The 26882-nt window shown below is 46.1% G+C and overlaps 2 protein-coding genes across 16 annotated transcripts in view; one reads left to right on the plus strand and one right to left on the minus strand.

The window, feature by feature from the left end:
- Positions 1-8851, minus strand: part of Cinp (cyclin-dependent kinase 2-interacting protein) — a 22322-nt gene extending 13471 nt beyond the window's left edge. For 4 of the 7 annotated variants that reach the window (XM_039112098.2, XM_039112097.2, XM_039112096.2 and 1 more), the window contains exons 1-3: positions 8702-8849; positions 4380-4548; positions 1254-1383 (exon numbers count right to left, since the gene is read on the minus strand). In XM_039112098.2, coding sequence (XP_038968026.1) covers positions 1254-1383; positions 4380-4548; positions 8702-8708 — 306 coding nt within the window. In that variant the 5' untranslated portion in view covers positions 8709-8849. 7 annotated transcript variants of the gene reach the window in all.
- Tecpr2 (tectonin beta-propeller repeat containing 2) overlaps positions 8818-26882 on the plus strand; it is a 102423-nt gene continuing 84358 nt past the window's right edge. For 3 of the 9 annotated variants that reach the window (XR_010052098.1, XM_063262024.1, XM_063262025.1), the window contains exons 1-2: positions 8818-8955; positions 18647-18934. Coding sequence is in view for 5 of the 9 variants with exons in the window: in XM_063262024.1 (XP_063118094.1) it covers positions 18716-18934 (219 nt within the window). In the remaining 4 variants the exon portion in view is untranslated. Of the gene's footprint in view, positions 8956-9302; positions 9366-9453; positions 9590-18646; positions 19925-26882 lie in introns of those variants that run through there. The other 6 variants (XM_039113381.2, XM_008764970.4, XM_039113382.2 and 3 more) reach the window with 6 other exon arrangements.

Raw genomic sequence — 26882 nt, forward strand, 5'->3', positions numbered from 1 at the left:
AGATCTGTAGCTCAGCCACCAACAGGGACAGAGTCCTATCTGTGTGTGCTTTGCTGAGCTAACAATGAAAGAGCAGCCTGGACCACAGAGCAGCTGTAGTGTCTCCCACAATAACACGTTCCACGAAAATGGGGTACATCTTAGGGGAAAGGGTATGACCAAGATACTTAACCCCAAACCACTTTAATGGATGGGGAGAGAAAAAAAACAAAACAAAAAAACAGGGTTCACAGCCTCCAACACCAACTTTTGGGTTTGAACACTGAGTTCAAACCAGTTTCAGACAGATTCAAGTTCATCAGAGCAGAGAGCTTCTAACATGATGGCTAGCATGTAGAGCTTGCTTCCTCTAAGATGTTTATTTTATCATTTATGTGTGGGTGGCTGTGGAGGCGGGACTGGCACTGGAGGCCCTGGAGCTGGAGTTAGAGAGAGTTGTGCTGGGAACCAAACTCCAGTCCTTTGAGAGAGAAGCAAGTGCTCCTAACACCGAGCCATCTCCCTAGCCCCACAGTAACCACTTCCTTAAAAGAAAAGATTTTATGTCTGTGAGTGCACTGTAGCTGTCCTCAGACACCAGAGAGGGCATCGGATCCCATTACAGATGGCTGTGAGCCACCATGTGGTTGCTGGGAATTGAACTCAGGACCTCGGAAAGAGCAGTCAGTGCTCTTAACCTCTGAGCCATCCCTCCAGCCCAGCTAACCACATTTTATCAGGCCTCTCCTAATCAAAGATCTAGGCCCCTTGGGGGAAAATGCTGATTCTTAGGCGGAGGCAGGAAATATGCAAAGTAAGCCTGGGACCTTTCAGTGCTAGTCAATAAGGAAATGTCAAAAACTTCCCCAAACGGAGCTTTACTAGAAAGACGGTATTTCAGACAAGAACTCCCAATGCCTAAGTGCAAACAATCTGAACAAGGAATGCAGTTGATTCGGACCACAGCCTGAAGTAGGAACTGCTAGGCCCACACTGACAACACCATGGCTGCTCTCGTGTTACACAGCAGCACCAAGAAGTCAGTGTGATAGAAATGGTCTGGCCCACAGAATCTGAATATTCACTCTGGACCCTTGAAGCAGTTGACACTGCTGGAGTATGTACCCGACGTGACTTGAGAGCATCAGGGTTTGTAAGTAGGTGGGAGGAGAGATCTCCGACTCTTCTGAATGCCCCCACAGTCAAGCAAACCCCAAACAGCTGCCCTGGGCTGAGAGACAGTGATGTTGATGGCCAGTAGCTTCAGGTCTTACCAAGCCGTCCAAGATGGCCTGTAGCTCCTCACACAATGCTTCAAGTCCTTTATCATAGTCCAGGTTTGTCTTCTCTTCCTCTTCGATGGAAGTTGGACTGCTGCTCTCTAATTCAACCTTCTCTTTACTCCTGGACAAAGCAGAAGGTAGTGGGTACAAATTACACTCTTCAGACTCATCTCATGCCAGGCGACTGCACATCTCTAACCCCAGTGCTTGAGGAGGAGGAGTTCACAACCTGGCTACACAGTAGCCTCATTTTGTTGTAATGGATCCTACAGAAGTCATCATTTATATAATCATGTTAGACATATTGCATGCATGTTAGATACATTGCATACATGTTAGACATATTGCAACATGTTGCAAACGTCACTGCAATAGATGCTCATTTATAACGTGGAGGCCAGAACTGGGCACTGGAGTCCCTGGAGTCCCTGGAGCTGGAGTTAGAGACAGTTAGGAGCTGCTGAGAACCAGATTCCAGTTCTTTGAAAGAATAGCAAGAGCTCCTAACACTTTGGCCATCTTTCTAGCCCTAGAGCTAACAGGTTTCCTAAGGACTCTCCTATACAAGGATTACATTTACACCGTGAGCACATCTAGTTACCCAAGTTTACTGTGCTTGGATGGAGCCAAGGGCCTCCTCTGTGTGCTGCAAATGCTCCACTGCTGAGCTATACATCGGGACTCATTTGTATTAGGGGCAGTGAAGTGTAGCCATGTGGAATCCTTGGTGTAGGGCTTAGTGCTGGTTCTATGAAACGCGTAAGACATGGGTCATTTCCCAAAGGAGTCAAGAGTAGTTTTAAAACTGGAGTCTATGGTGCTGTTAGAAGAAAGTGCAACTATTAAGGTGAGCCTAGTGGAAAGGCTTCTGTCCACGTAGGGAAAGGATTCCCTTCAAAGGACTTTGGGATCCCAGTATCTTCTTTCTGGTCTGGACCATGAGGCAAACAGAGTATGAGCATCCTCTATGATGTGTGCCACAAGTAAGTACAGAACCAGTAGTTAGCCTGTGGTGGCATTCCTCAGGAGCCGCCCTCCTTTTTGAAGACATGGTTTCTCATCAATGGGATGGATCTAGGGCTTACAGACTAGGCTGGGGCTCCGCCTCCTTTCTTAGTGCTGGGATTATAAACCCACACCGAGATGCCCAACTTTCCACGTGGATACTGAGGTTTGAAATCGGGTCCTCAGGTTTGCCTGGTGAGTACCTCGGAGTTCTCTCTCCTCCTTTGTCTTCTTTCTTTCATTTTTTAAAAAACAGGATCTTTTTAAAAGACTTTTTTAAAGTAGTCCTAGATGGCTTGAACATGCTGTACAGTGTAGGCCAGTCTTGAACTCACAGGGATCCACTGCCTCTGCCTCCCAAGTGCTAGGCTAAGCGCATGAGCCACTACATTTGTTTCTTTTCTCTTTTTAATATTTATTTGTAATTTATGTGTGTGAATATTTGTCTGTCTGTCTGTGTGCTGTGTGTATACAGTACCCACAGAGACCAGAAGAAAGCATCAGATCCTGTAGCACTGTAGTTACAGACAGCTATGAGCTGCCATGTGGGAGCTGGGAACTGAACCCAATCCTTCTGTAATACAAAGCATTGTGTTGTTTTGCGAGCAGGGTTTCTCTGTAGCCCTGGCTGTCCTGGAGCTCACTCAGTAGACCCAGCTGGCCGCAAACTCAGAGATCTGCCTGCCTCTGCTTCCAAGGTACTGGCACCAAAGGTGTACACTGCCACCCAGGGAAAAGTGCTGCACTGAGTCATTTCTCAAGTCTCCCCACCTCCACTTTGTCTTTTTTAGAAATAGAAGAAAGCTAGAGGGGGTGGCACAAGGTGAAGGCAGAATGAGAAGCTGAAGGTTACCTTCCCTACACAGTACGCCTGGGCCCGCACCAGGTCTCTGATCCAAACTGAACAGAGGCTGGAGAGGTAGCACAGTAGTTAGGAGCACCTGCCACTCTTTCAGAGCACCCAGGCTTGATCTCAGCACCCACATGGAGGCTCACAACTCCTGTAACTTCAGTTTCAGGGGACCCGGCGCCCTTTGCTGGCCTCTTCAGATGGTGCAGCTATGCGATGCACGTGCATGCGTTCAGGGAAAAGACTCAGACCCCTAAAATAATAATCTAGATGACAACAGCAGATACAGTCTGCAGAAAGAAAGCATAGCTGTAAGAGCATGGCTGCTCTTCCAGAAGACGCACCCACAAGGCAGCTCACCCTCATCTGTAATTCTAGTCCCAGGATAATACCTCCTTCTGGCCCTGTGGACAACACACACAAGTGGCACAAGGACAAATATGCAGGCAAAATACCCACACACCAAGAAAGGGACATAAAATGAATTGGGTGCAGTGGCACACATCTGTGGTTCCAACTCCTCAGGGAGGCTGAGGCAGGAAAATCAGCCTGGGGCCACACAGCTGGCTCCTGCCACAAACTGGAAACAAGCTGGGTGTGGCGGTGTACACAGTAAGCCCAGCACTCAGGAGCCAGAGGCGGGTGGAGCGCTGGGTGTTCAGGGTCAGCCTGGGGTGGTAAAACTATTTCAAACAGAACTAAATAGCAACTAAACAAAGCCCGTAAATAAAATGGAGGGAGGGATATCCAGCAGCCAGTGTATACACACGAGATCCCACTTACCTGCCACCCCACATTCCTGAGAGGGAATAGTATCACTCAGCCCTTTCTCCTCAGGCAATCTCTTTATAACCTTATATACAGATCTACACAACATGCAGCACAATCTTGTACTTATTTTACATTTGTCTGTGTGTATATAAGAATGGGCACATTCATGCCACGATGGTGCCCATGAAGGACCATTTGCAGCAGTTTGGCTGTCTCCTTCCACCATGTAGGTTGTGGGGGGCTGAACTCAGTCACTAGGCTTGGTGGCAGCACCTTTACCTAGGGAGCCATCTCTCGAGCTCAGGGTGTCACATTTGTGATCCTCCAGGCCCTGCCTTTTCAGCAGGTCCTGCACCACGCAGTCAGCCCCCTGCCCATTTACAGGTATTACTCTGCTGCTCTCTTGGCTTTAGTTTACTTACTCCAGGAAATTCTTCAGTTCTCTCAGTGCACAAGTGACAGTCCAGAGCTTGGCAACCGCATGTACTTACAACAAGGTGACTTTCAGGTTGGCAATACTGCTCGCTGTGGTGAAGCCCTTGTCGCTGAGGCTGTCCCATTTCAGGATTAAGTTATGCCAGTCAGCTGCATTGTCCTTGAGTTTTCTTGCACTGACAGATAAGACAGGTTTTCTTGGTGTAGTGATCCCAAGAGTCTTTGCTAATGGGGAGCAAGAGGAACATGACAGTTAAGGAAGGCAGGATCACCAGCCTCCACAGTAAAATGGTCTGATATGCCTCACCAACTGGATAAACCCATGTCCCAGAAACTAAGAGGCTCTTCACAGCTCATGGCTCCACAAACACTTGTCTACTTTTCTTCTTGGAAACAGGGTCTCAAATGTGGCTCTGGCAGTCCTTGAACTCAGAGATCCTCCTACCTGTCTCCAGGGCCCACCACCTTGTCTACTTTAAGAGTTAGAAACAAGGTACTGGAGAGATGGCTCAGCGGTTAAGAGCACTGACTGTTCTTCCAGAGGTCCCGAGTTCAAATCCCAGCAACCACATGGTGGCTCACAACCATCTGTAATGAGTTCTGATGCCTTCTTCTGGTGTGTCTGAAGACAGCTACAGTGTACTTATACATAAAGTAAATATTAAAAAAAAAGAGAAACAAGCTGTGACTTTCTACTAACACATTAACACTTACCATTATCTCTCCTATGAGACAGTCTAGTCTCGACTCTTTATACCTGGCACCTTGAACCCCCCCCCCCCCCCCCCCCGGGGCCGCACTTCGAACTCTTAACCTGAGCTTTTGACTCCTGAGAGCTCATCACACCACAGTGCTGAGGCAGTGGACACTGGGGATGCAGAGGTGGTCTTGCCAGGCTGCAGCTGCTCTGCCTGTGACTTGGGAAGATGTTCAAAGCTCTGCCTGCATCTCTGCTCCAGCCCTGCATAGCTAGGCAGAGCTCCTAGGAAGGCCTTCGAGCCACACAGTTGTCTCTGCTGGGACGCGCCTTCCCTCAGTAGTACTGTCCATCTGAGATCCCCCCAAACCAAGACCTGAGGAAAGCGAGACCAAGAGCAGCGCAGCATCTGTGCTGCCTTCTAGACTTACAAACCTACACAGTCATCTCACAGCTTAGAGGAATCCAGGATACATGGCAGCTGCATGCTTTGGAGGTCACACCCTGAATACGGACCATGCTTCCTGGGTGTGAGTCCCAGCTCTGCCAGCTGTGAATGTAGGCATAGTTGTCAATCTCTTGGAACCTCAATATTCTCATCTGCGAAATGGTGATAACGCAGGCCCTGCTCTAAAGTGGATAGATGAGTTCAAAGCAGTCTGGTCCCACACAGTGAGACTAAGACAGCAAAACCAAATGTAAATAACATGTGAAGCTGCAAGGGCCTGACATATAACAGCCAGTTACCACCTCCCTTCTCCACCACGGCCCCTCACTCACTCTCTGCCTCAGTGCTGCTCTGCTATTCCAGCATGGGCCACGCTGACTGTTCGTGAGTGTGTGTGTGTGTGTGTGTGTGTCTGCTAACACAGTATTCTTTAGGGCTCTTCTGTTTTTTGGTTTGCTTTGATGGTATTGGGGATTGAGCCTAGGTCCCTGTGCATGCTCCACTGGGCTACATCCCCAGCCCATCCATATACTGTGGGACGATCTCATAAAGTTGCTCTGGCGGGTGGGACCTATTTTACAGCCAAGACAGACTGTGAACTTTCTTCCTGCCTCAGCCTCTGAGGTAGCTTGGGTTGCAGGCTGTGCAACCACACCCAGCCAATAGCTCTGCTTGATCTTTTTCATTCATCCTTTACTAAAACAACTAACAGATACCAGTTGGTTACCTTCAACATGTCAGGCATGGGGGATGAAGTGAGTGAATGAGAACCGGCAATTTGACCACGGCACTTACACTCCCAAAAGAGTCAAAAAGTATACAAGTAAATTACTTTAACCAGTCCAGACCCTAAGCACCATGTAAAAAGGGAACAGAAACCCAGGTGTCCGGGAAAGGCTTTAATCCTAGTGTTCAAGAGAGCCAAGAGATCAAGGCCAGCCAACCACTGTGAGTTCTGGGCTTCAGTTAAAACTGTCTTTGACCATGAACTTGGTGAGTACAAGAAACAGGACAAAGCTGAACAGGTAAGTGGCAAACAAGGGCTCACAGAGCTGGAGCCACACAGGCCACTGCAAGCACAGCAGAGAGCAGGCAGTGACCTGGAGTGGCACCGGGATTCGATCTCCTGTCTCATGGTCTACCTCACTACCAAATGAGTGAACGCACTTGGTTCCCTGCAACCTGAGAATGGAAGGGAGTCCTGGGGGAAGACATCTAAGTGGAGCTAGGGTGGAGATGGGGGGGGAAGGGTCAAAGAGGGACACCCGAAGTGCCATAAAGAAACCTACCTTGTAAGCTAATTAAAATAAATAAATGGTGTAAATATTTTGTGTTCTACCCTCCTATAGGAAGGCCGAGACAGTGACTTGGACAGAGGGAATTGTTAAAAACTTCGGACGCTAGAGAGTAATAACAGAATTCTGGTCATTTTCATTTCAATCTTGAATGTTAAAATCGCCTCACTCGAAAGAAAGAAAACCTCTAAGGAAAAAAAAAATTCTCTGGGTTTTTAGTGGAATATTCCATATGGGGCAGAGTTTATTTTTAAAGGGTTGTTTGTGTGTGTGTGTGTGAATGTGTGGGAGTGATGCCAAGGCCAGAAGGGTGACTGACGTCCTGGAGCTAGAGTTGTAGGTGTTTGTGAGCCGCTCAGTGTGGGTGTGGGGACCAAACTCCACTGCGCTAGAAGAGCAGCAAGTGCTCGGGACTGCTGCCACATCTCCAGCTCTGGATTTCATTTTCTGTATTTTAACGTCACCTTCATTAGGAGACTAGAATATTTCGAGACTTGTTTCTTCTGACCCCAAAATTTCAATGCAACCAGAGAATTTATAGATAAAATTCTGTTTGTATATAACTGTTAACGTATCTGTAGTTTGCAATAGATATATTTGTAATAGTTAAATGCAAAAAAAAGAAACAAAGAAAGAAAGTCTCTGTCCTGGTTACTTTTGCTGTCAGCTTGGTATACCAGGGAAGAGAGCCACCATTTAACAATTGTCTGTGGGGATGTCTGTGTGTTAAATGACGTTCAAGAGCCTGACTCACGGTGGTGGTGCCACCCTTGGGGAAGTGGTCCTGGGCTGTCTAAGAAACTATCTGAGGGGCTGGAGCTGGCTCAGAAGACCCAGCACCCACAAAGAAGCTCACAACCAGCCGTGATCCTTACTCCAGCGGATACCATGTCCACTTGTGGCCTCTGTGGACACTGAACACACATGATACGTTTACATAAATGCTGGCATTAACACTCATACACATAAAAGAAAATCGTAGGAGAAAGCAAACTCGGGAGGTAGTGGAAGGGAAGGAGCCTCCTTCATGGTTCCTGCCGATTTCCCACACTGATGGATTATGACCTGGAAGGGTAAGACAGATAAAATCTTTCCCTCCCAAGATGCTTTTTGGGGACAGTATTTTGACCATAGTAACAGGAAGCAACTTGAACAGTTATTTACTTCAAGAAGTCTTCCTGGATCCCCCAGTTGCATTACGTGTCACTGCAGTAGACATGTTACCTCCTATTGGTCAGCTGTCATCACATTCACTAGTGAGTCTATATTCCCCGCAGGGCTGAGCTCACCCAGAGTAGGGGTTATGTCTCATCCCCTCCCATATCTTGCATACATAGTAGATTTTGAATCTAACGCGTTACATGGAGGAACTGCTCTTACTTCCTGTATTACATTCGTCCTTCGGGGGGGATTCTTAAGGGTGAGGAGCACATCTGACTTAGTTTGCTGGACCCACTTAGGAATCAAAAGCACAGTTCTGACTTCTAGACACTCAGAGGCAAATAGGGAAATATCAGTGAGTCCCAGACCAGCTCTGAGAGAGGCACAGCAGAGGTTTTTAAGCTTGTAAACTAAATGGGACTCAACGAGACCACAGCCATAGGCTAACGTACTGACCCATGCGACACTAATCGACACAGAGACAGCCTTTATCACAAAGTGCAAGCTCCACGGCCGGTCTCACTGACTGCGGGAGTTCGGGGAAGGGTTTCCAGAGGGGTTGGCAGGTCAGGCTTGGCTCCAATGTGCTCCGGGATGCTCTGAGCCTCACACCGCTGACACTTCACCACATTCAGATGACTGACACACCGGAAGGAACAAGGCTCCCGGCAGCCCGCGAGATCCAGGCGCACCCCACACGACACGACACGGGCTCGTTACCTTTCCCCACAAGACCTGTAGCCTCCCCAGCCAGGGAAGCATAGCCCTCTCACGCACCTTCCATGCGGTCCACAGGTAGATACCGAGATGACCAGAAGCCCCGCCCACGGACTAAGGAAGTGATGTCACTTCCGCGGGCCCGCCGACACTTGTAGCTCTGCCGCTCTAGCTCTCCGGCGGAGTCACGGCTCGTCTCTGAGGCCTAACCCGTTGCCTAGGCAACAGGCTCCCGGCAGCCCCTGCGGCCGGGAGTCCATCCCGCCTCCTCCGGGTTGGCGGGGCTGAGGAGTCCTGAGGGGCTGCCGCGGGAGGTGAGTTCGGGAGCGTGCTGGTGGGTGCTGGACGCCTCCGACGTCCCGACGCCGCCCCTCGCCTTTCCGCCCCCTGGCAGGGCCGCCTTTCCTTGTCTCAGCCCCTCAGAGTCTCCACAGCCGTGTTGCCGTCCCCCTGGCAGCCACCGCACGCGGCGCGTCTGTCAGCCCGCGTCTGTGCAGAGCACCGGGCGCCGCAGCGTTCGCACACCGCCCGGGGCCGCCACGGCGCCCCAGCTCCCCTCGCTCCTCCCCTCCTGCCCCACCCTGCATCCCTCTCGCGGCGGGCTCCAGGCTCCTCAGCCTTAAGATTGACATTGCGTTCTGTTCTGTTCCCGGATCCTCAGCTGTATCCCTTACATTCGCCCACCAACGCCAAGCAGCTGGCTTGGGCACCCAGTAGGAGTTGAGTAAGTGTTGGTTAAATGGATACCGAATGCCTCCCTGTGTGGTCTCCGAGGCCGAGTGGACAGTGAGGGTTAAAGAATGGGGTGACCCTGGGGTCAGACTCGGGGTCAGGTCACTGTGCTTCCCCTTCCTACTCGTCTACTGGAGCAAGTGTCAACTTCTAGCTTCAGCTTCGTCATCCGTAAAATGATAAGTTTTTATCTTGGGATAGTGGAGGATTAAATGGGTCAGTGCACGCACAGCCAGGGTCAATAAGGGTTAGTCCTTGCTGTCACCCACCCGGCTCTGTGGGCTTTGCTGGTTTTTCGTTTAGTCCCTTAAGTCTCTGGCTTCCCATTACTTTTGTTTTCCTTCTCAACTTTACTTCTCTTTCCTGCCCCTTGTGCTTCCTTTCTTTCTCACCGATATTCAGTAATTTTCTGTTCCATTTGTTGGCAGCATGGAAGGTGTATTGATTTGTCATTGACTGGAATGATCATTTGCAGCCAAGGTTTTAAAAACTTTCTGGAGCAGGGAGTTGTGGGAAACTCAGGTCCTAGGTGTGAACTCAGGAATTCAAATTTGCTCTAGTTCCTTATCACCGGGAGCGTCCTTGTCTTCGAAGCTGCAACACTTTTTGTACCTACTCCCACCCAGCTGTAATGCTTCTATACCTGTGGCCCTTTTGTTTGGTTTTGTAACCTGACTTACTGCCCATGTTTGTTCATTTAACGTGTAGTTTATTAGGCTTCCCCTATGCCAGCTGCTGTGCCAGGCCCTAGGGGTGTATGCTTACCCTTCACACCCAGTCACTCCCTCAGGAAGTCTTGTCCTTGAGATTTCCAACCTGAGAATCCTGAGGATGGGGAGGATGAAATGAAGTCCTCCAGGGATTCATTCCCCACCTCCCACCCCACCTAAGTTTTAAAAATCCTATTTTATGTGAATGGGCGTCTTGCCTCCATGTGTTTATTTCTGTGTACCTGCATGTGTGCAGTGCCTACAGAGGTCAGAAGAGGGTGTCAGATCCCTGGAGGTAGTTAACTGCCATGTGGGTGGTAGGAATCGAACTCTGGTCCTCTGGAAGGGCAGCCCCTTGCTGTTGAGGGCTGATCTATGTCTCCAGGCCTAAGCAGTTGTTTTGATATAGCCACATTGTCTTTCTCAATGGAAGACTGGTTCTTACTGGATTTGTTTTCAGTTTTCCTTAGGGAAGTTGTCTATTGGGGTTGAAGAGGATCTCAATTCACAGTAGCCTTTATATAATTCAAGCAAAAGGACTGCTGGGACTTAGTGGGGAGAAGGCAGAAAGCTGAGGGCAACAGCAGATGCTTGAATTTAGAAAGGTGAGGAACAGATTAGGAGATGATTATGCTAAGAATGGGTTTTAGGGTCAAGTACGGAGAATTTCCCACCAGTGTTGACAAGGGAGCTTGGTAGAATCAGGAGGCAGAAATTAGGTTGTTTTTTTTTTTTATTGTTTTGTTGTTGTTTTCCAAGATAAGATTTTTCTGTGTAGTCATAGCTGTTCTGGAACTCAGGCTGGCCTTGAATTCAAAGATCCTTCCTGCCCCTGCCTGGAACTAAAGGTGTGGGCCACCACACCTGGCTTGGTGGTGTTTTTTCCGGATTGTTGAAGCAGAAGCAAGTTCAGGATGCATGTTTCTCATGAATGTACCCTTTGGATCTGGTCATAAGAGTCCCAATGAATCTTTGCTGCCGTATTGGGGCAATGTGGCATAGTATTTGTTTTCTTTTGGGAACAGGATCTCACTATAAAGTCCAGACTGTCCACAGACTTGCTAAGGTCCTCCTGCCCCAGCCTCCTGAATGCTTGAATTATAGGTATGCACCACCATACCTGGTCAGCACAGGGGCTTTGAGAGAGATTAATCCAACAATGTGTTGAGTGCTGATTGTATTGTATTCCTTTAGGTGTTTGTAGTTTTTGTTGTAGTTGTCAGTTAGAGGTAGGGGTTGGCAGAATGCTGCCGTGTAGACTTTGATTGGTTTGTAAACTGTCAGTGTAGGCCAAGCTGGCCTTGGATTTATAGCATTCATCCTTCCTATACTTCTGTGTCCTAGGATTACAAGCTCTTTTAGGGGGCCAGCAGGACGCCAAGACCCTCCTGGGGGCTTGAGTCCCATCCTGATGCCCATGTAAAGATGGACAGAAAACTGACTCTAGTGTTGTCTTCTGGCTGCCACGTGCGTGTCATGGTGCGCACACACTTATACATCTATATCACACACACATTAGTAACAAATAAATAGAAATGTAAAATTTGCACCTGGAGCAGACAGTATAGATGGAGATGACGTTGGATGTGGACCTTTGTTCAGATGTCTGGTTTCTCTTTGTTTGTTTGCTTTGTTTTGTTGTTCAAGACAGGGTTTCTTTGTGTAGCCTTGGTCATTCTGTAACTTGCTGTGTACACCAGGCTGGCTTTGAACTTAGAGATCCTTCTGGTTTCTGTTTCCTGAATGCTGGGATTCAAGGCTTGAGCCGCCACTGCCAGGTTAAAATGTCTGGTTTCAGTACTTGGGTTGGGCTTAACTTGTGACACTTGGCTAGCCAGCAGGAGTGGAAGCAGGGAAGAGACAGCATTTCATCCATGAGGTGAATTATTCCCGCCCCTTTGCATTCTGCCGTAAAATAGTCCATCAGCTGGGCGTGGTGTTGTATGTGTGTACTCATGCTACTCATGGAACTGAGCAAGAAGATCCCTGGGAGTTCCAGGCCAGCCAAAGCTACAGTGTGAGACTGTCTCAAATGAATATAACTTAAAAGCCCAAATAAGGATAGATTGTAAGGGCCAGATGTGCTTACACTAAGTAATTTCAGCAGACTGAATTTACAAACTTACACATATAAGTAACAATTCTAATTAAAGAGTAAGAGAGGGGGATAGAGGTGTGGCAGGCAAGAAAGTCTGTGCCTGTAATCTCAGCACTTAGAAGTTTGAGGACCTTGGGCTAGACTGAGACTGTCTAGAAAAAACTGTGCAGGAATACTACTTGTTATTTTGTATTGAGTTTGGAGAAGGTCCTTGGTACACAAATGCTATCAGAGCCTGTGGTGACATGTGGCCATTGTATTGCTGGGTGCATAGTTTGGGTTCTAGGTTACTCCGAGCTTTAGTTTTGGGAAATGCTCATTAAAATGATGGCTGGATATAGTCTACCTTTCATGTTTATGGAATTGATGGAGCATGGGGAGGGAAACTATGACTTTTATAAAGGATTTATTTTATGTGTGTAGTGGTTTTGTGTGTCACCTGTATGTAGGTACCTATGGAGGCCAGAAGAGGATGTCAGAGTTACAAGAGTTCCAAGAAATTGTGAGCCGCCAGAAGTGGGTATTGAACTCAGGGCCTCTGGAAAGAGTAGCAACCATTTTTAACCATTTATGTGTCTCTCTAGCCCACAACTTCTGTTTTTAACTCAACTTTTGCATTTTTAATGAAATACTCATAGCCAAAGAATCATTGCTTATATATTTTAATTTTATTTATATGCATATATGTGCCTTGTCTTTATGTGTACCATGCATGTTCAATGCCTGCAGAGACCAGAAGAAAGCATCAGATCCCTCGGCACTGGAAGTTATCAGGCGGTTGTGAGCTGTTCTGTGGGGTGGGTGCTGAGAACCAAATCCATGTGCTATGGAAGAGTAATAAGTGTTCTCAACTGCTGAGCCATCTCTTCAACCCTCGCATTATTTATCCTAAACACTGGACAAAAGGATTGAGCTATACCACAGTAGTAGACCTCTTCCCTAGCAAGAATGAGAGCAGAGAGAAGAACAGAAGCGGGGAGGGGCAGAGGAAGGGAATTGTATCAAGATTGTTTTGCAATAAGACTAGAAGTTAGCATTTTATTTATTCATTCAACAAATATTTATGGACAGGTACTCTGTGCTAAGAGAGAACTGGCATCCCTTCTCACAGAAGAGGTTATTTAGCAAGTGAAGAATCTGAGGCTGTGGTGAGTGAGAGTCATGATGGGCATGACAGACGGAAAGGGAAGCTTGGACACTCATATGCGATCTAGCCTGGAGAGGCTTCTGGAGTGATAATGGTCCTGCTGCGGCCCCAGAATGAAAAGAAGCCACATCTGTAGAAGGAGATCCTTCTGAGTAGAGGGGACAGTGAATTGTGAAGCCTGAGTGTGGGGAAGGGGTCCTTGGCCTTAGTGTGGGAGCGTACATGAAGGTGAGCAAGAGGGAGGAGCTGTGATAAGCACCAGGGTTTCAGCCTGGACAGCACTCAGTCTGGCTTTGGTGCTACCTTACTCCTTGGCAGTATTATTTACCATTGTCAGGTGGGTAAACCGCAGCCTGGAGCCATTCCATAATCCCCAGGGCCCACAGCTGCTCTTAGGATAGCTCTGGGATTCAGCCCCAGTCCTTTCCCTCTGACGCCATTGCCACTGCAGTGAGCAGCTGTTCTATGGCAGAAAGCCTCAGTTTAGTTCATGGCAGTGGGTCTGAACCTGAAGTAGGCCAGTGTGCCTTCAAACTTGTATGGCTATGGATGCAAACTTCTGCAGACTATGGATGCAGAAACACTAGTCAGGAGTGTTCATTAAGTCTAAGTCGTTTTCCTCAAATGTGTCACAAATAGGGAGGCCGCAGCTCTTGATTTCTCAGCCTTCTCCTGTGGGCTCGTTTTCTTGCAGTCAGCTTCAGCCCTTTCCCTGTGTGACTCCTGGGTGGAAGGCACAGGCCTGGTGCTGAGGGAGCCAGAACCACACCTAGTGCTGTGACTTACCGACCTTCCGTGTCCTTTGGAAAAACATGTTTAAAGTGAAAATCATGACAGCTATGGAAAACAGTTTGATAATGCATTTTAATATTTTCACTTCTCAAAACCCTTGTTAGTATTGCTAATTCACTCCCACTGGACTAGCCTTTTCAACCTTTTAAATTTTTCCAAGGGTCTGGAGAACGGCTCAGTGGGTAAGAGCACTGCTGCTCTATCGGAAGACTTGAGTTAGGTTCCCAGCACCCATCTCTCTCTTTTTTTTTTTTTTTTTTTTCTTTTTTTTTCAGAGCTGGGGACCGAACCCAGGGCCTTGTGCTTGCTAGGTAAGCGCTCTACCACTGAGCCAAATCCCCAACCCCCCCAGCACCCATCTCTAGTGGTCCACAACCTCCTGTAACTCTGAGTCCAGAGCCACTGATGCCCTCTTCTGGGCTTCATTGGCTCTTGCAACATAAATAAAAATTAAACACAGGGGCTGGAGAGATGTTTCCGCAGCTAAAAGTACTTGTTGCCCTTGCAGAGGACCTGAGCTTGAGTTCCAGCATATGGTGGCTCATAACCGTCTGTAATTTCAGTTCCAGGGGATCTAATACCTCCTTCTCGCCTCTGCAGGCACCAGGTACACATGGTACACAGACATAAGTGCAGGCAAAATGCCCATCGGATAATGATGATGATGATAAATTTTTAAAAATAAAAACTGTTTCCAAGAATGTGCTTGGGGGGCTGGAGAGATGGCTCAGGGGTTAAGAGCACTGACTGCTCTTCCAGAGGCCCTGAGTTCAATTCCCAGCAACCACATTGTGGCTCACAACCATCTATAAAGGGATCCGATGCCTTCTTCCAGTGTGTCTGAAGACAGCTACAGTGAACTCATATAAATAAAAATAAATCTTAAAAAAAAAAAAGAGGAGGGGGTTGGGGATTTAGCTCAGTGGTAGAGCGCTTGCCTAGGAAGCGCAAGGCCCTGGGTTTGGTCCCCAGCTGGGGGGGGGGCAATGGGGGGAGGGTGGGGAGGGAAACACCGATAAAGAAGGGGAGGGGGAGGGATTAGGGGGATGTTTGCCCGGAAACCAGGAAAGGGAATAACATTCCAAATGTAAATAAGAAATACTCAAGTTTAAAAAAAAAAAAAAAAAAAGAATGTGCTCAGATATATGTCTGTGCTTTTTGTGATGATAAAACTGAACATTTAAAAGAGAATTTTAGTTCTAGTAATGCGTTCTTGGCTGTGTGTGTGTGTGTGTGTGTGTGTGTGTGTGTGTGTGTGTGTGTGTGTGTGTGTGTGTGTGTTTGAGCCAGTGCCCACCATGTAGCCCAGGCTGGTCTGAAGCTCACTCTACAGTCCTCAGTGGCCTCTAACTGGGAAGCCTCCCAAGTGCTGGGCTCTCATAACTGCAGCATTCCTCCTGCTCCTGTTCCTATGTTTTTAGAGCCCTATGCTCTACAGTGGTCTCCCTGCTTTGAAAGGTGATGGCCAGTGGCTAGCTGGCTTTGTCTGCCAGCCATGCCTTCTGCATCTGATTGGATCCTGTGGATTTGTCCACTTTTCTAGGGTGCTTCTGCAGTCTGATTTAGAGAGCAGGCATCTCCTAGTCAAAGCTGTGGGGTCCTTGTCAGGCTATAAATTTGTGATGTGCTGGTGTTTAGACAGTTCAGTTCTCATAGTTTAGATTTCTGTTGTATTAGTTCTGTGACTTGGACAGATTTCTGAGCCTTCCAGAGCCTTGACTTCTGCTAAAAGAATATGTTTCAGTTAGATCCCTAACAATCAAGGATAGAGTTACAGTTATCTACAGTGGACCTCTACTGTATTGGCTGTTACCATGTGTGGACACTGGGTAATTATATCCATGCTTTCCCAGCCTTGAGCAAAAGCTATTGGGTACTATTCCATTCCTGTCACTCACTCCTTTCTTCTCTGTTATCCTTTCTCATTATTCATTCATCTGCTCAGTGCACACCTGTCCAGTGCCAGACTCTTTTCTAGATGCCCTAAGGGGTAAGTGAGGCAGTGTGGCCTCTGCTTTTACAGGACTTATAGACCTGTCTGTCTGTGTTTGTACACATGTATGTATGCATGTGCTTCCATGTTGAAAGTCTAAAGAAATGTAGACAAAACAAGCAGGTGGCATGATAGGAGTGCTGTGCTGGGGTGGTGGGTAGGGGAGATCTCGTGTAGGACGTGCATTTTAACAGAAGCCTATTTGTGGAGACCCTTCTTTGTAGCAAAAGCTGAATGGTAGAGAAATCATTCAAGATGCTCACGTGAGAATGGGTTTGATGAACCTAATCAGAAGACTAAGGACTCAGTCACTCAAGCGTAGAGTATTAGAGAACTCACAGTTCAAAGGGATAGTGAATTGAGCATCCCAAGAAGTTACTAAACAAGGCTCAGAAGGCCTCGTGGAACCTGTACTGGCTAATTTTATATCAACTTGACATAGCTATAGTTACTGGAGAGGAGAGAATCTCAACTGAGAAGATGCCTCCATAAGATCAGGTTGTACATGGGCCCGTAAGACACTAATTTTCTTAGTGATTGATGGGAGAGGGCCTTGCCTGTTGTGGGTGGTACCATCCCTGGGCTGCTGGTTCTGGGTTGCAAAGGCCATGAAGAGGAAGCCAGTAAGCATCAATCTACTTTTGCTTCTGCATCAGCTCCTGCCTCCAGGTTCCTGTCCTGCTTGAGTTCCTGTCCTGACTTCCTTGGGTGATGAACAGCAATATGGAAGTGCAAAGCAGATGGGCCTTTTCCTCTCCAGTCTGCTTTGGTCATAGAGTTTCATTTCAGTAGTAATAACCCTAACTAGGTGTAAACAATGCCTCCAGGTTGGATCAGACAGACTGTCGATGTGGCAATACCTGTTGGTTATTGCAGAGCTATGGTCCAGGGCTGTGGATTAAGGGTTCAGACTGAGATTCAAGGCTCAGCCCTGTGGTCCCCACTGGGTCTCACTTCAGTGCTTTCTTTTGAAAGTTGAGGAAGAGGCCACCTACATCTAGGGCAGAGTAAGGCTTAAATGAGTGAGTGAACTTTGTTGAGCACAAGGTGCTGGTGAGGATAGAGTATCTTGATTTAGTTCATGGAGGGGCAGGTGGGAGCTGCATGGTGACTGGGTTCCAGGTGGCTATGGGGACCTGCTTTTTCACCAGACATTAATGGGAGGAATTCATTTTTCTCGACTGGGCTTATTGTTCTGATACAGGCTTTCTCCTGTGTCTTGCTCAGACAGGTGGACTATATTATTGGATGTTTACAGTAGAGTCTTTTACAGACTTTCTATTGGCTGGACAGTGGTCATAAGTGATTTTGGAGCCATGTTTTTTTCTTTATTAAGAAAAGTTGGAGGGGGCTGGAGAGATAGCTCAGCAGTTAAGAGCACGGACTGCTCTTCCAGAGGTCCTGAGTTCAAGTCCCAGAAACCACATGGTGGCTCACAACCATTTGTAATGGGATCCGAGGCCCTCTTCTGGTGTGTCTGAGGACAGTGACAGTGTAGTGATACATAAAATAAATAAATTTTAAAAAAGAAAGAAAACTTGGAGATTATTTTGTTTTGAGAGTGTTTTCACTGTAGCCTAGGCTAAATTTGAACTTAGAGCAATGTTTTTGCTGCAGTCCCCTGAATGCTGGGATTACAAGCATTTCTCTACCTAAGAAGATTCAAAATGAACTTAGGCATGATTCTTTGACTATTAGGCCAGAGAGAGAAGTGCTTTGGAAAAAGACAGCGCAGTGGTAGTCTTCTCAAGAGAGACCTGCTCCTGGCTCACTTCTATTCACACTAATCCTGCATTTTCTTAAGGAAACCCAGGGCTAATTCCTGTCATTTTATGTCTCTTTTTTTGTTGCATTGACCTTTATGGCTAGAACATAAGAATTGAAAAGAATTGTGCTTTCGGCTCTTCTGTTTGACCCCAGTGTTGTGGGAGCTAGTCCTAACTGAAGTGCATTTGAAATTCAAATGCTGAAGCAACCTCACTTCTCACTCACTTTCTCTGCTTAAGCTCCAGCTAGAGTTCCTTTCTAAAGGTTTATTTTCATTTTCATTGTTATTTTACTATTATTATTTGTATGTATGGGTTTTACCTGCATGTAGGTCTGCACATGCTTTGCCCACAGAGGCCAAAAGAGGGCTTCAATCTGCTGGGACTGGGGTCACAGATGGTTTGAGCTGTAATGTGGGTGCTGGGGATTGAATCTGGGGCCTCTGGAAGATCAGTCAGTGCTCTTAACCACTGAGTCATTTCCATCATCCCACTTTATTTTATTTTAACTTTCATGTGTATGCCCATGTCTGGATGGGAGTATGTGCATGTGAGCGCAGTGTGGGAGCTGGAGTTCCAGTAGGTCCTGGGCTGTCTGATGTGGGGAGTATCCTGCAAAAGCAGGGCATGCTTTTAACCATTGAGCTGTCTCCTCAGCCCCTCCAGCTATGATTTTTATTTGCCTGAGAATACCATATTCCCACTATAAACATTATTATTTTTTGGCATGAGTAGACCTGAAAGAGTTACACTGCTGTATTCTGTAGCCCATAGGTTTCCCTAGATGACGAATAAACATTCATACTGTCTGGAGAACATCTGCGGAAACCTTGACCATGGCATCGGTGTCAGAGCCTGTAACGTTCCGAGAATTCTGCCCTTTGTACTATCTCCTCAACGCCATTCCCACAAAGATCCAGAGAGGCTTTCGCTCCATTGTGGTCTACCTCACAGCCCTGGACACCAACGGGGACTACATTGCAGTGGGCAGCAGCATTGGCATGCTCTACCTGTACTGCCGGCACCTCAACCAGATGAAGAAGTACAACTTCGAAGTACGTCTTGCTTTTCTTTGCATCTGACAATGTACCAGCTATAGCTGCTCTTTCTACTGCTGGGGCTCTAACTGTTCAACATGGGGTACTTTACCTTTGACTTGCTAGACTCCAGCCTCGTACCTCACTCAAACAATGCATGGCTATCATTTCCAGCTAAGTATAATATAATTTAATCAGCACCTGTATCTTACTAAGTATATAGCTTTAATCTTTGTCAATTTTTTTTCCCTCGAGACAGCATTTTTTTGTATAACCATCTTGGCTGGCCTGGAACTCACTTTGTAGATCAGGCTAGCCTCAAACTCACAGAGATCCATTTGCCTGTGCTTCCTGAGTGCTGGGATTATAGACGTGTTCCACCATACCAGGCCATAGCTTTAACCTTAAAGACAAAACAAAAAACCCTCACTAAGTATATAGCTCAGGCTAGCCTGTAACTCATGATCCTTATGGCTTAGTCTCCCAAGCATGAAGATTTCAGGCACTTGAAGCTTTGCCTGGCGAATGTGTTGTTTTTTATGATACTAAGTTTGGTTTCTACCAGGCAATCTTGTAGCACTCTGTTGTGTCTGGTTGGAGGGCTTTGGAGGACTAAGAAAAAGCTTTGTGTTTAGAGTATAAAACTCTTGTTTTAATCAATATGAGTATTATAATTTTGATCTAAAATTGGTTTTTAAAAACTAACAAGTCTCTGCTTTTGTAATTTTTTATTTTAAATTACATTTATTTGTCTATTTACTTATTTATTTTCCTGTGTGTGTGTGTGTGTGTGTGTGTGTGTGTGTGTGTGTGTGTGTGTGTGTATGTGTGTGAGTGGAGGTCAGAGAACCATCCAGGGGTCCGTCCTCTTCTTCCCCCATGTGCGTCCAGGGGATTGAACTCATGTTTCCAGGCTTGCTGAGAAGTCCCTTGACCTATATGCTACCTCACCAGCACCGCCTTTTTCTGAGGTCCCTGAGACTAAACCCAGGGCCTTACACATGCTAGGTAAGCACTCTACCACTGAGCTATATCTCCAGCTTTCTGTGTTTATTTACAAATAACAAAATGATTAGCATTCGTGTGGCCTATGCTACAGCAGGCACTGTTGGAAACCTTATCTGTACGAACTCATTTAATCTTCACATTTTATCTAACCCTGTGAGGTAGGTGCAGTTATCATCTACATTTGTCAGTGCTTCTACACTGAAGCACCGAGCATGTAAGATATTTACCTGCAGTTGGGCACTTAATAAATAGCAGCACTAGCATTTGAACTTGGACTGAGTATCTGGTCTATATTAATATATTTTGTTTGAAAGTCCCCAAGTTCAAGACCAACCAACACAAGACCTTTCTCAAAACAAACAAAACGTCCAAGGGTTGCCCTGCCTTGAAGTGTCTATTATAAGTAAGGTTAACCTGGGCTACAGAGTGAGAGCCTCTCTCAAAAACAAAAATGAAAAACAACCCAAGATAAATCAGTCTCTCTCTCTCTCTCTCTCTCTCTCTCTCTCTCTCTCTCTCTCTCATATCCACACACACACATATACACACACACAGTTAAATATGTATGTATTGTAACCTCCTAACAGTTTTAAAATATCTACATATATTAGTAGTTACATCAAGTGTCAATAATTCAAACATCTAACAGAAATTATCGGATCAGATTTAAAAAAAAAACAGGTGCAGAAGCATATGCCTGTTACCTACCTCACTGTGTGTGTGTGTGTGTGTGTGTGTGTGTGTGTGTGTGTGAGAGAGAGAGAGAGAGAGAGAGAGAGAGAGAGAGAGAGAGGTGCCTGAAGCTCATTGGCCAGCAGCTAGCCAAAATGATGAGGTTTAGTTTCAGTGAGAAACTCTGCTGAAAACAAAGATGGTGAGCTGTCAGAATAGTGGAAGGAGAGAACCAGTTTCCACAGTGGTCCTTGGACCTCCATTTGTAAACCATGGGATGTGCTCATGTGTACACACACAAAATAAGTCAATAAAAAACAATTTTTAAAGACACATGCACACACACATGTATGTATACCCATATGCAGTCATGTACAGGTACATACACCACACACACAAAACACAACACAACACAACACATACATACATACCAAACTAAAAAGGTGTAATAAATACAGCATTAGTCAGAAATTCAATTAAAATGTAATGGTACAAGCAAGTTAAAAGTAAGAAGATAGGTAAAGTGCTTGCTACGCCAGCAGAAGAATCTGTGTTCAGGTCTACTTCACTACACTTAAAAAGCCTCTAACTCCAGCTCTTGAGGCAGACATGGAAGGATCTGGGGCCGACCAGTCTTGCTGAAAAGGTGAGCTCCAGGTTTAGCTGGAGACCCTGCCTTAGAAAATAAGTTAAGGCGTGGGGGCTAGTTTGACATTAATTTCATGTAAGTTAGAGTCATTTTGAAAGAAGGAGCCTCAACTGAGCAAATGCACCCACTAGTTTGGCTTGTGGGTAAGCTCGAAGTGCATTTCTAGATTGATGATTGATGATCCCGGCTCACCATATGCAGTGCCACCAGTTGACTTACAGTAGTCCTAAGTGCTATCAAAGTAGACCAAGCAAGTCATCTCGAGGAGCAAGTCAGCGAGCAGTGATCCTCCATGACTTCTGCACAACGTCCTGCCTCCAGGTTTCTGCCTTGTTTACCTACCTGACTTCTCGTCACGATGGACAGTAATAGAGACGTGTAAACTGAAATAGATCTTTCCTTCCCTCAGTTGCTTTGGTCATGGCTTTTTATCAGGGTAACAGAAACCCTAGACCGAGGACAGAAGAACCTGATTTTAGAGAAAGATGGGGGGGAAAGATGGCAGCTGGCACTGTGATGGTGGCACATGGCTGTAACCCCAGCACCTGGGAGACGGAAACAAAAGGATCAGAATTCAAGGCCAGCTTTGACTACAATAGCAAGTTCCAGGCTTGCTTGAGCCATGAGACAACAAGAAAAAAATAGTAAAAAGATACACCAGATGTGTAACTACTAATCAATAGAAAGTAGATCTGTCAATATCAAGATTGTCTTCTAAGCAAAGAGGTAACGGGTAAAAAGAGACGTTACATATTAGCAGGGTCGGCTCACAAAGAGGACAGGAGTCTTAAGTGCGTCTTTCTCTAATAATAGAGCTTCATCATATGGGAAAGAAGAAAGAGAACAAATTGATATTTACAAGAGACTTGGAGTCTCTTGGTAATAAAAGTAGGAGCTAGAAAAATGAGAGTATAGGAGAACTGAGTACTTACTGCTACCCAGCTTCATCCAGTCGACATTTACAGTGATGAATACCCATTAAAAACAAAAATAACCAACCAACAACCAAAAACCAACAATCTCACTCTGTGCCTTGCCTAGTCTGGAACTCAGTATTTAGACAAGCTGCCATTACTCACATAGGTCAGCATGCCTATGTCTCCAAGGGCTTAGATTAAGGGAGCACTGTCATTCCAACTGGATACGCATTTACAGATACATAAGGGACATTCACCAAGTTATGAGTCATAAAGTGCCTCCACAAGTTCAAGTTGAACTACACCTTTTGCTTTTTCATTGAAATATAATTTATATAAAGAATAAACAACTTGATACATATATATATACCCCATCCCTGGGTAGTCACCTAGGTCAGATAAAAAACACATGTACAGAGGCCAGAAGAGAACATCGGTCTCCTCTCCCCGTCTCTCCTGTAATACTGCCTTGAGACAGGGTCTATTACTGAGCTGGAAACTGCCATTTGCCTAGGCTAGCTGACCCACTGAGGTTCCAGATCCATCTGTCTCGCTGGGGTTACAGGTACACATAGACATCCGCCTTTTTAAATATGGGTGCTGGGGAATTGAACTCAGGTCCTCATGTTTGCACAGCAAACATTCTTAGTCACTGAGCCATCTCCTCAATCCCTTGAAATAGCATCCTTTAAAATGAAGCCATATTCCTTGGGGCTGGGGATTTAGCTCAGTGGTAGAGCGCTTACCTAGGAAGCGCAAGGCCCTGGGTTCGGTCCCCAGCTCCGAAAAAAAGAACCAAAAAAAAAAAAAAAATGAAGCCATATTCCTAAAGAGGGATGTAGATCTTTAATGTGGTGACTCTAGTGACCATGTACTTTCGAAAGTAGTACCTTTGGAATTCGGCACCCCAACCCCAAAGTTGTTGGAAAGGGGCAGATGGAAACACAAGAATTTCTTCTTACTTTCTGTCAAAAATCATGAAGAAAATGTTACAAGGTGATAATAACAAGTACAAAAATGTTACCAATTTGTTAAATACATGGCTAGGACATGTGTAAGCACAGACCAGACAGATGAAGACAGCCCAGAGTTTCTAACCATCTAGTTTGATGGTACACACAGTGCCTCTTTGCTTAGTCTTCAGCTTGTTGTAACGTCATGAACTTGCCTTCAGGAGGAAGCATGGTGTGCTACCCAAGAGGGATTCCTAGCTGTCAGCCCCACTCTGTCTCCATGCTTGCTCTCCCAGCACATCAGCCAGCAGGTATCTCTGGAGTCAGTATTCTTTCTCATGCCCAATCCTAGGGCTGTGTAGAAAACACTGGGCAGTTTCTGCCCTTGTGAAAGAACTCCCAGCCTAAAGGAAGGATCAGAAAAGTAAGAGAAGTAGGCTAAGTTTAAAAAAATCAAGCAAATGAAGCAGAATAAACCAGACAAGGGCTGATAGATGCCAAGAGAGGTGGTAGCAGTTAGCAGAAAGTTCAGGGAACATCTTGCTGAGAACATGACACTTAAAGATTTTATGAGCATGCCCAGCACAGTATGGTGATCCTCCTAGAGTGGCCCATGGATTGGGAAGGCCCTGACCCTACACGTGTCCATCCTGGTTTTCAATTGGAGAGTCAGGGTTCATAGAGTGATGATTGTTGTATTAACTTTAATCTAGTAGTTTCTGAAATGGTGCAGAAATTTGTGTCTCCTTGCAGCTAAAGGTGCGCTTTCCCCATGTCTCCCCTTGCCTTTCCTGTGGATGTAGCTCCTTGATCTGGTGATAGCCCATGCCTGTGCTGTCTGCTCATTGATACGTTGGTAGTGTTGCAACATGGAGGCCCCACATGTCCTTTCCATGCATTGTTTCCACTCATTTATGGCTAGGAATTTAATCTTAAAATATTTTTGGCAGTAAGAAATACATATTAGTTGAAAATGGCAGCTCTTGCCTATAATGGACACACTTAGAAGTCAAAGACAGGAAGATGATGTGCATTTAAAGCCACTGTGGGCAAGTTCCAGACTGTTCTCTGTCTTGGTTCATTCTCATATTGGATTCCCTAGACTTGGAGTTACAGATGCTTGTGAGCTGTCTTGTGGGTACTGGGAACTAAACACAGTTCTGTGGAAGAGCAGCCAGTGCTCTTAACCTCTGAAGCATCCCTCCACTCTTGTAGGTCAGTTTAATTCTGTTTGTGTAGGAGTGCAACCTGTGAGATTTATTTTCTCCTTTTTCAGAGAGGGCCTTCTGTGGATCCTCTGTGTAGCCAAGGTTATCTTTTAATTTGTGCTCCTTCTGTACCTCCCACGTGCTGGGATCACAGGTGCATCCACCATGGTGTATGTGGTGCTGTGGACCAGACACAGGCCTTCATGTGTGCCAAGCTCTCTCCCTACTGAGCTGTTTGCTCAGCCCTGATCTCCCTCCCCACATTTGTTTTTTCCAGACAGGGTTTCTCTGGGTAGCCCTGGCTGTCCTGGAACTCACTGTGTAGACCAGGCTGACCTCAAACTCAGAGCTGCCTGCCTCTGCCTCATGAGTGCTGGGATTAAAGGTGTGCACCACCATTACCCAGCCCCACATTTGTTTTTCATGGAAATGAGCAAATTGATTTAAAATGTAGAGGAAATTATAATGACTAAAATGGTCAGGATATTAGTGACGAGAGCCAGCTAGGAGACGATGATCTCCTGGGACACATACTTACAAAGCTTCGGTAATTAAGTCATGTGGCCTTAGCACAAGCAAGGGCAGATACACAGATGACTTGCACAGAACCAAGCGGGGAGACAGCTATAGTGTATTTGCGCACTGGAGTCACTGTAGAGATATATAGGCTGCTGGATCACTTGTGTGAAATATTTGAGACCACGACTGGTTCCACTTTTTGAGTTTTTGGATTTTGGACTGTTTGCATAGATTTTACTGTTTGAGAGTACTCAATCTAAAAATTCCAAAACCTGAAATGCTCTAAAACCTGTTGGACATCATGTTGGCTTTTGGCTAAGGCTGGGGTTGGGACAGCCAAGCTGTGCCACATGATAGTTTCCAATAAATGGCCGGCAACATTGGTAGGTGAGAGCATAGACGGGAAATGAAGCAGGATCCTGCTTCACTGCACACGGTGGTTTTGTCAACCCTTTAATTATTATGTTAATGTTGTGAGGTGACTGGGTTTGGAACACTTGCCTGGCTTATAAGAGTTAGCCCTTAGCAGGGTTAGCCCTTAAGAGGATGGGGAATTGATTGTTTCCTGTCACTTGACAGCTAGTATTAATGTTGGCAGTCTAGGTGTCCCTCTTTCTGAGTCATCTGCCTTACCTAGTTCTCTTGAAGCCTGTGCTCCCTCCGTCTGCCCAGTCTACACAGCTTGTCCCATTTTGCAGTGGAGAGTTAAGGAGGTTTTCAAAGGAAGCAGAAACCTTTGACCTCCAGTTCGTTAAAAGTTGTATGAAAGCTAACAGTAGTTCTTTGTTAGTATGGCAGGGAAAGAAGCAACTCTTATCTTATTTGGCCTTCTTAACCATTTCATATTCGTTTGCATTTCTGCTAAAGTTTGTTGAGCTTTGGCTCATCACAAGAAGCTTATAATGAAAGCTTTGTCCGTCCTCGCAGTTCCCAAGAGCCAGCTCACAAAGAGCACTTTCTCCTGATGTGGTTTTGTCTGTGTATAAAGGAAAAGCAGCCTGCCAAGGTGCCTGAGAAGGTGGTTGGTGCCAGCCTAATGCTTTGGTGTAGGTCCAGAAAACCAGTCCAGGTGCCTTTTAATAGAATCTTCCCTACAGTCTTGTTTTGTTTTTGAGACAAGGTCTCTTACTCTGTTGTTCAGGCTAGCTTTGACTTCTTGGCTGTGTTGGCTCAGCCTCTTGAGTACTGGGATTACCAATTTGAACATTCTTACCAGGCTTCCTTAACACTATGGATTACTAGATTTCTGTTCCAGGAGGTTTTGTTGCTAGCCAGAGGACAGCAGTATGTGGTGCAGGAAGTTAGGAATGAGGCAGGAGAGCTAACATTAGGTTAGATCACAGACGTCCAGAGTCATCTTTAAGTAACATTGATCTGAGCAGTGGTAGCACAGGCCTTTAATCCCAATATACAAGAGACAGAGGCAAGTAGAGCTCTGTGTGTTTGAGGACAGCCTAGTGACAGATCAAGTTCCAGGACAGCCAGGGCTACACAGAGAAATCCTGTCTCTAAATGAAACAAAACAAGAAATGGCAAGTTTGCTTAACGACGAGCGGCTGCCAACCTGAGTTCTTTCCCAAGGTCCACATAGTGGAAGGAGAGGTCTTACTCCTGCAAGTTATCCTCTGACCTGCACACAGCATGTACAGTGCATGTGCACACATATCCCAAATAAATAAATAATACAAAATAAAATAAGCAGAAGAATGTCCCCAGGTCAGACTGAGAAAGGACTGCTTTTATACCAGAAAAGAGAATGTGACAGAAGAAGAGAATCATTTGCTACGTCACTTGGGTAGTAGGGAAGCCATGTGCTGTGTCCGTGGATGGATGCTCTGTTGGGAGACCTGTGTTGTAAGCAGCTCTTGTTGTGGGACAGTTCTGGCCTGATGAGTATTGGATCAGAGATTGTTCCCTGCTTGCCAAGCAATTTTCGGAAAGATACTTGCTGCCCAAGTTGATTTACTGTAGGGGTAGATACGTAGGTCACACCACTGGGCATTCTTGTTTGCATAGCCACTCATTTATTGTAAAATAACA

Source organism: Rattus norvegicus, chromosome 6, assembly GCF_036323735.1.
Source record: "Rattus norvegicus strain BN/NHsdMcwi chromosome 6, GRCr8, whole genome shotgun sequence".
Lineage (NCBI taxonomy): Eukaryota > Metazoa > Chordata > Mammalia > Rodentia > Muridae > Rattus > Rattus norvegicus.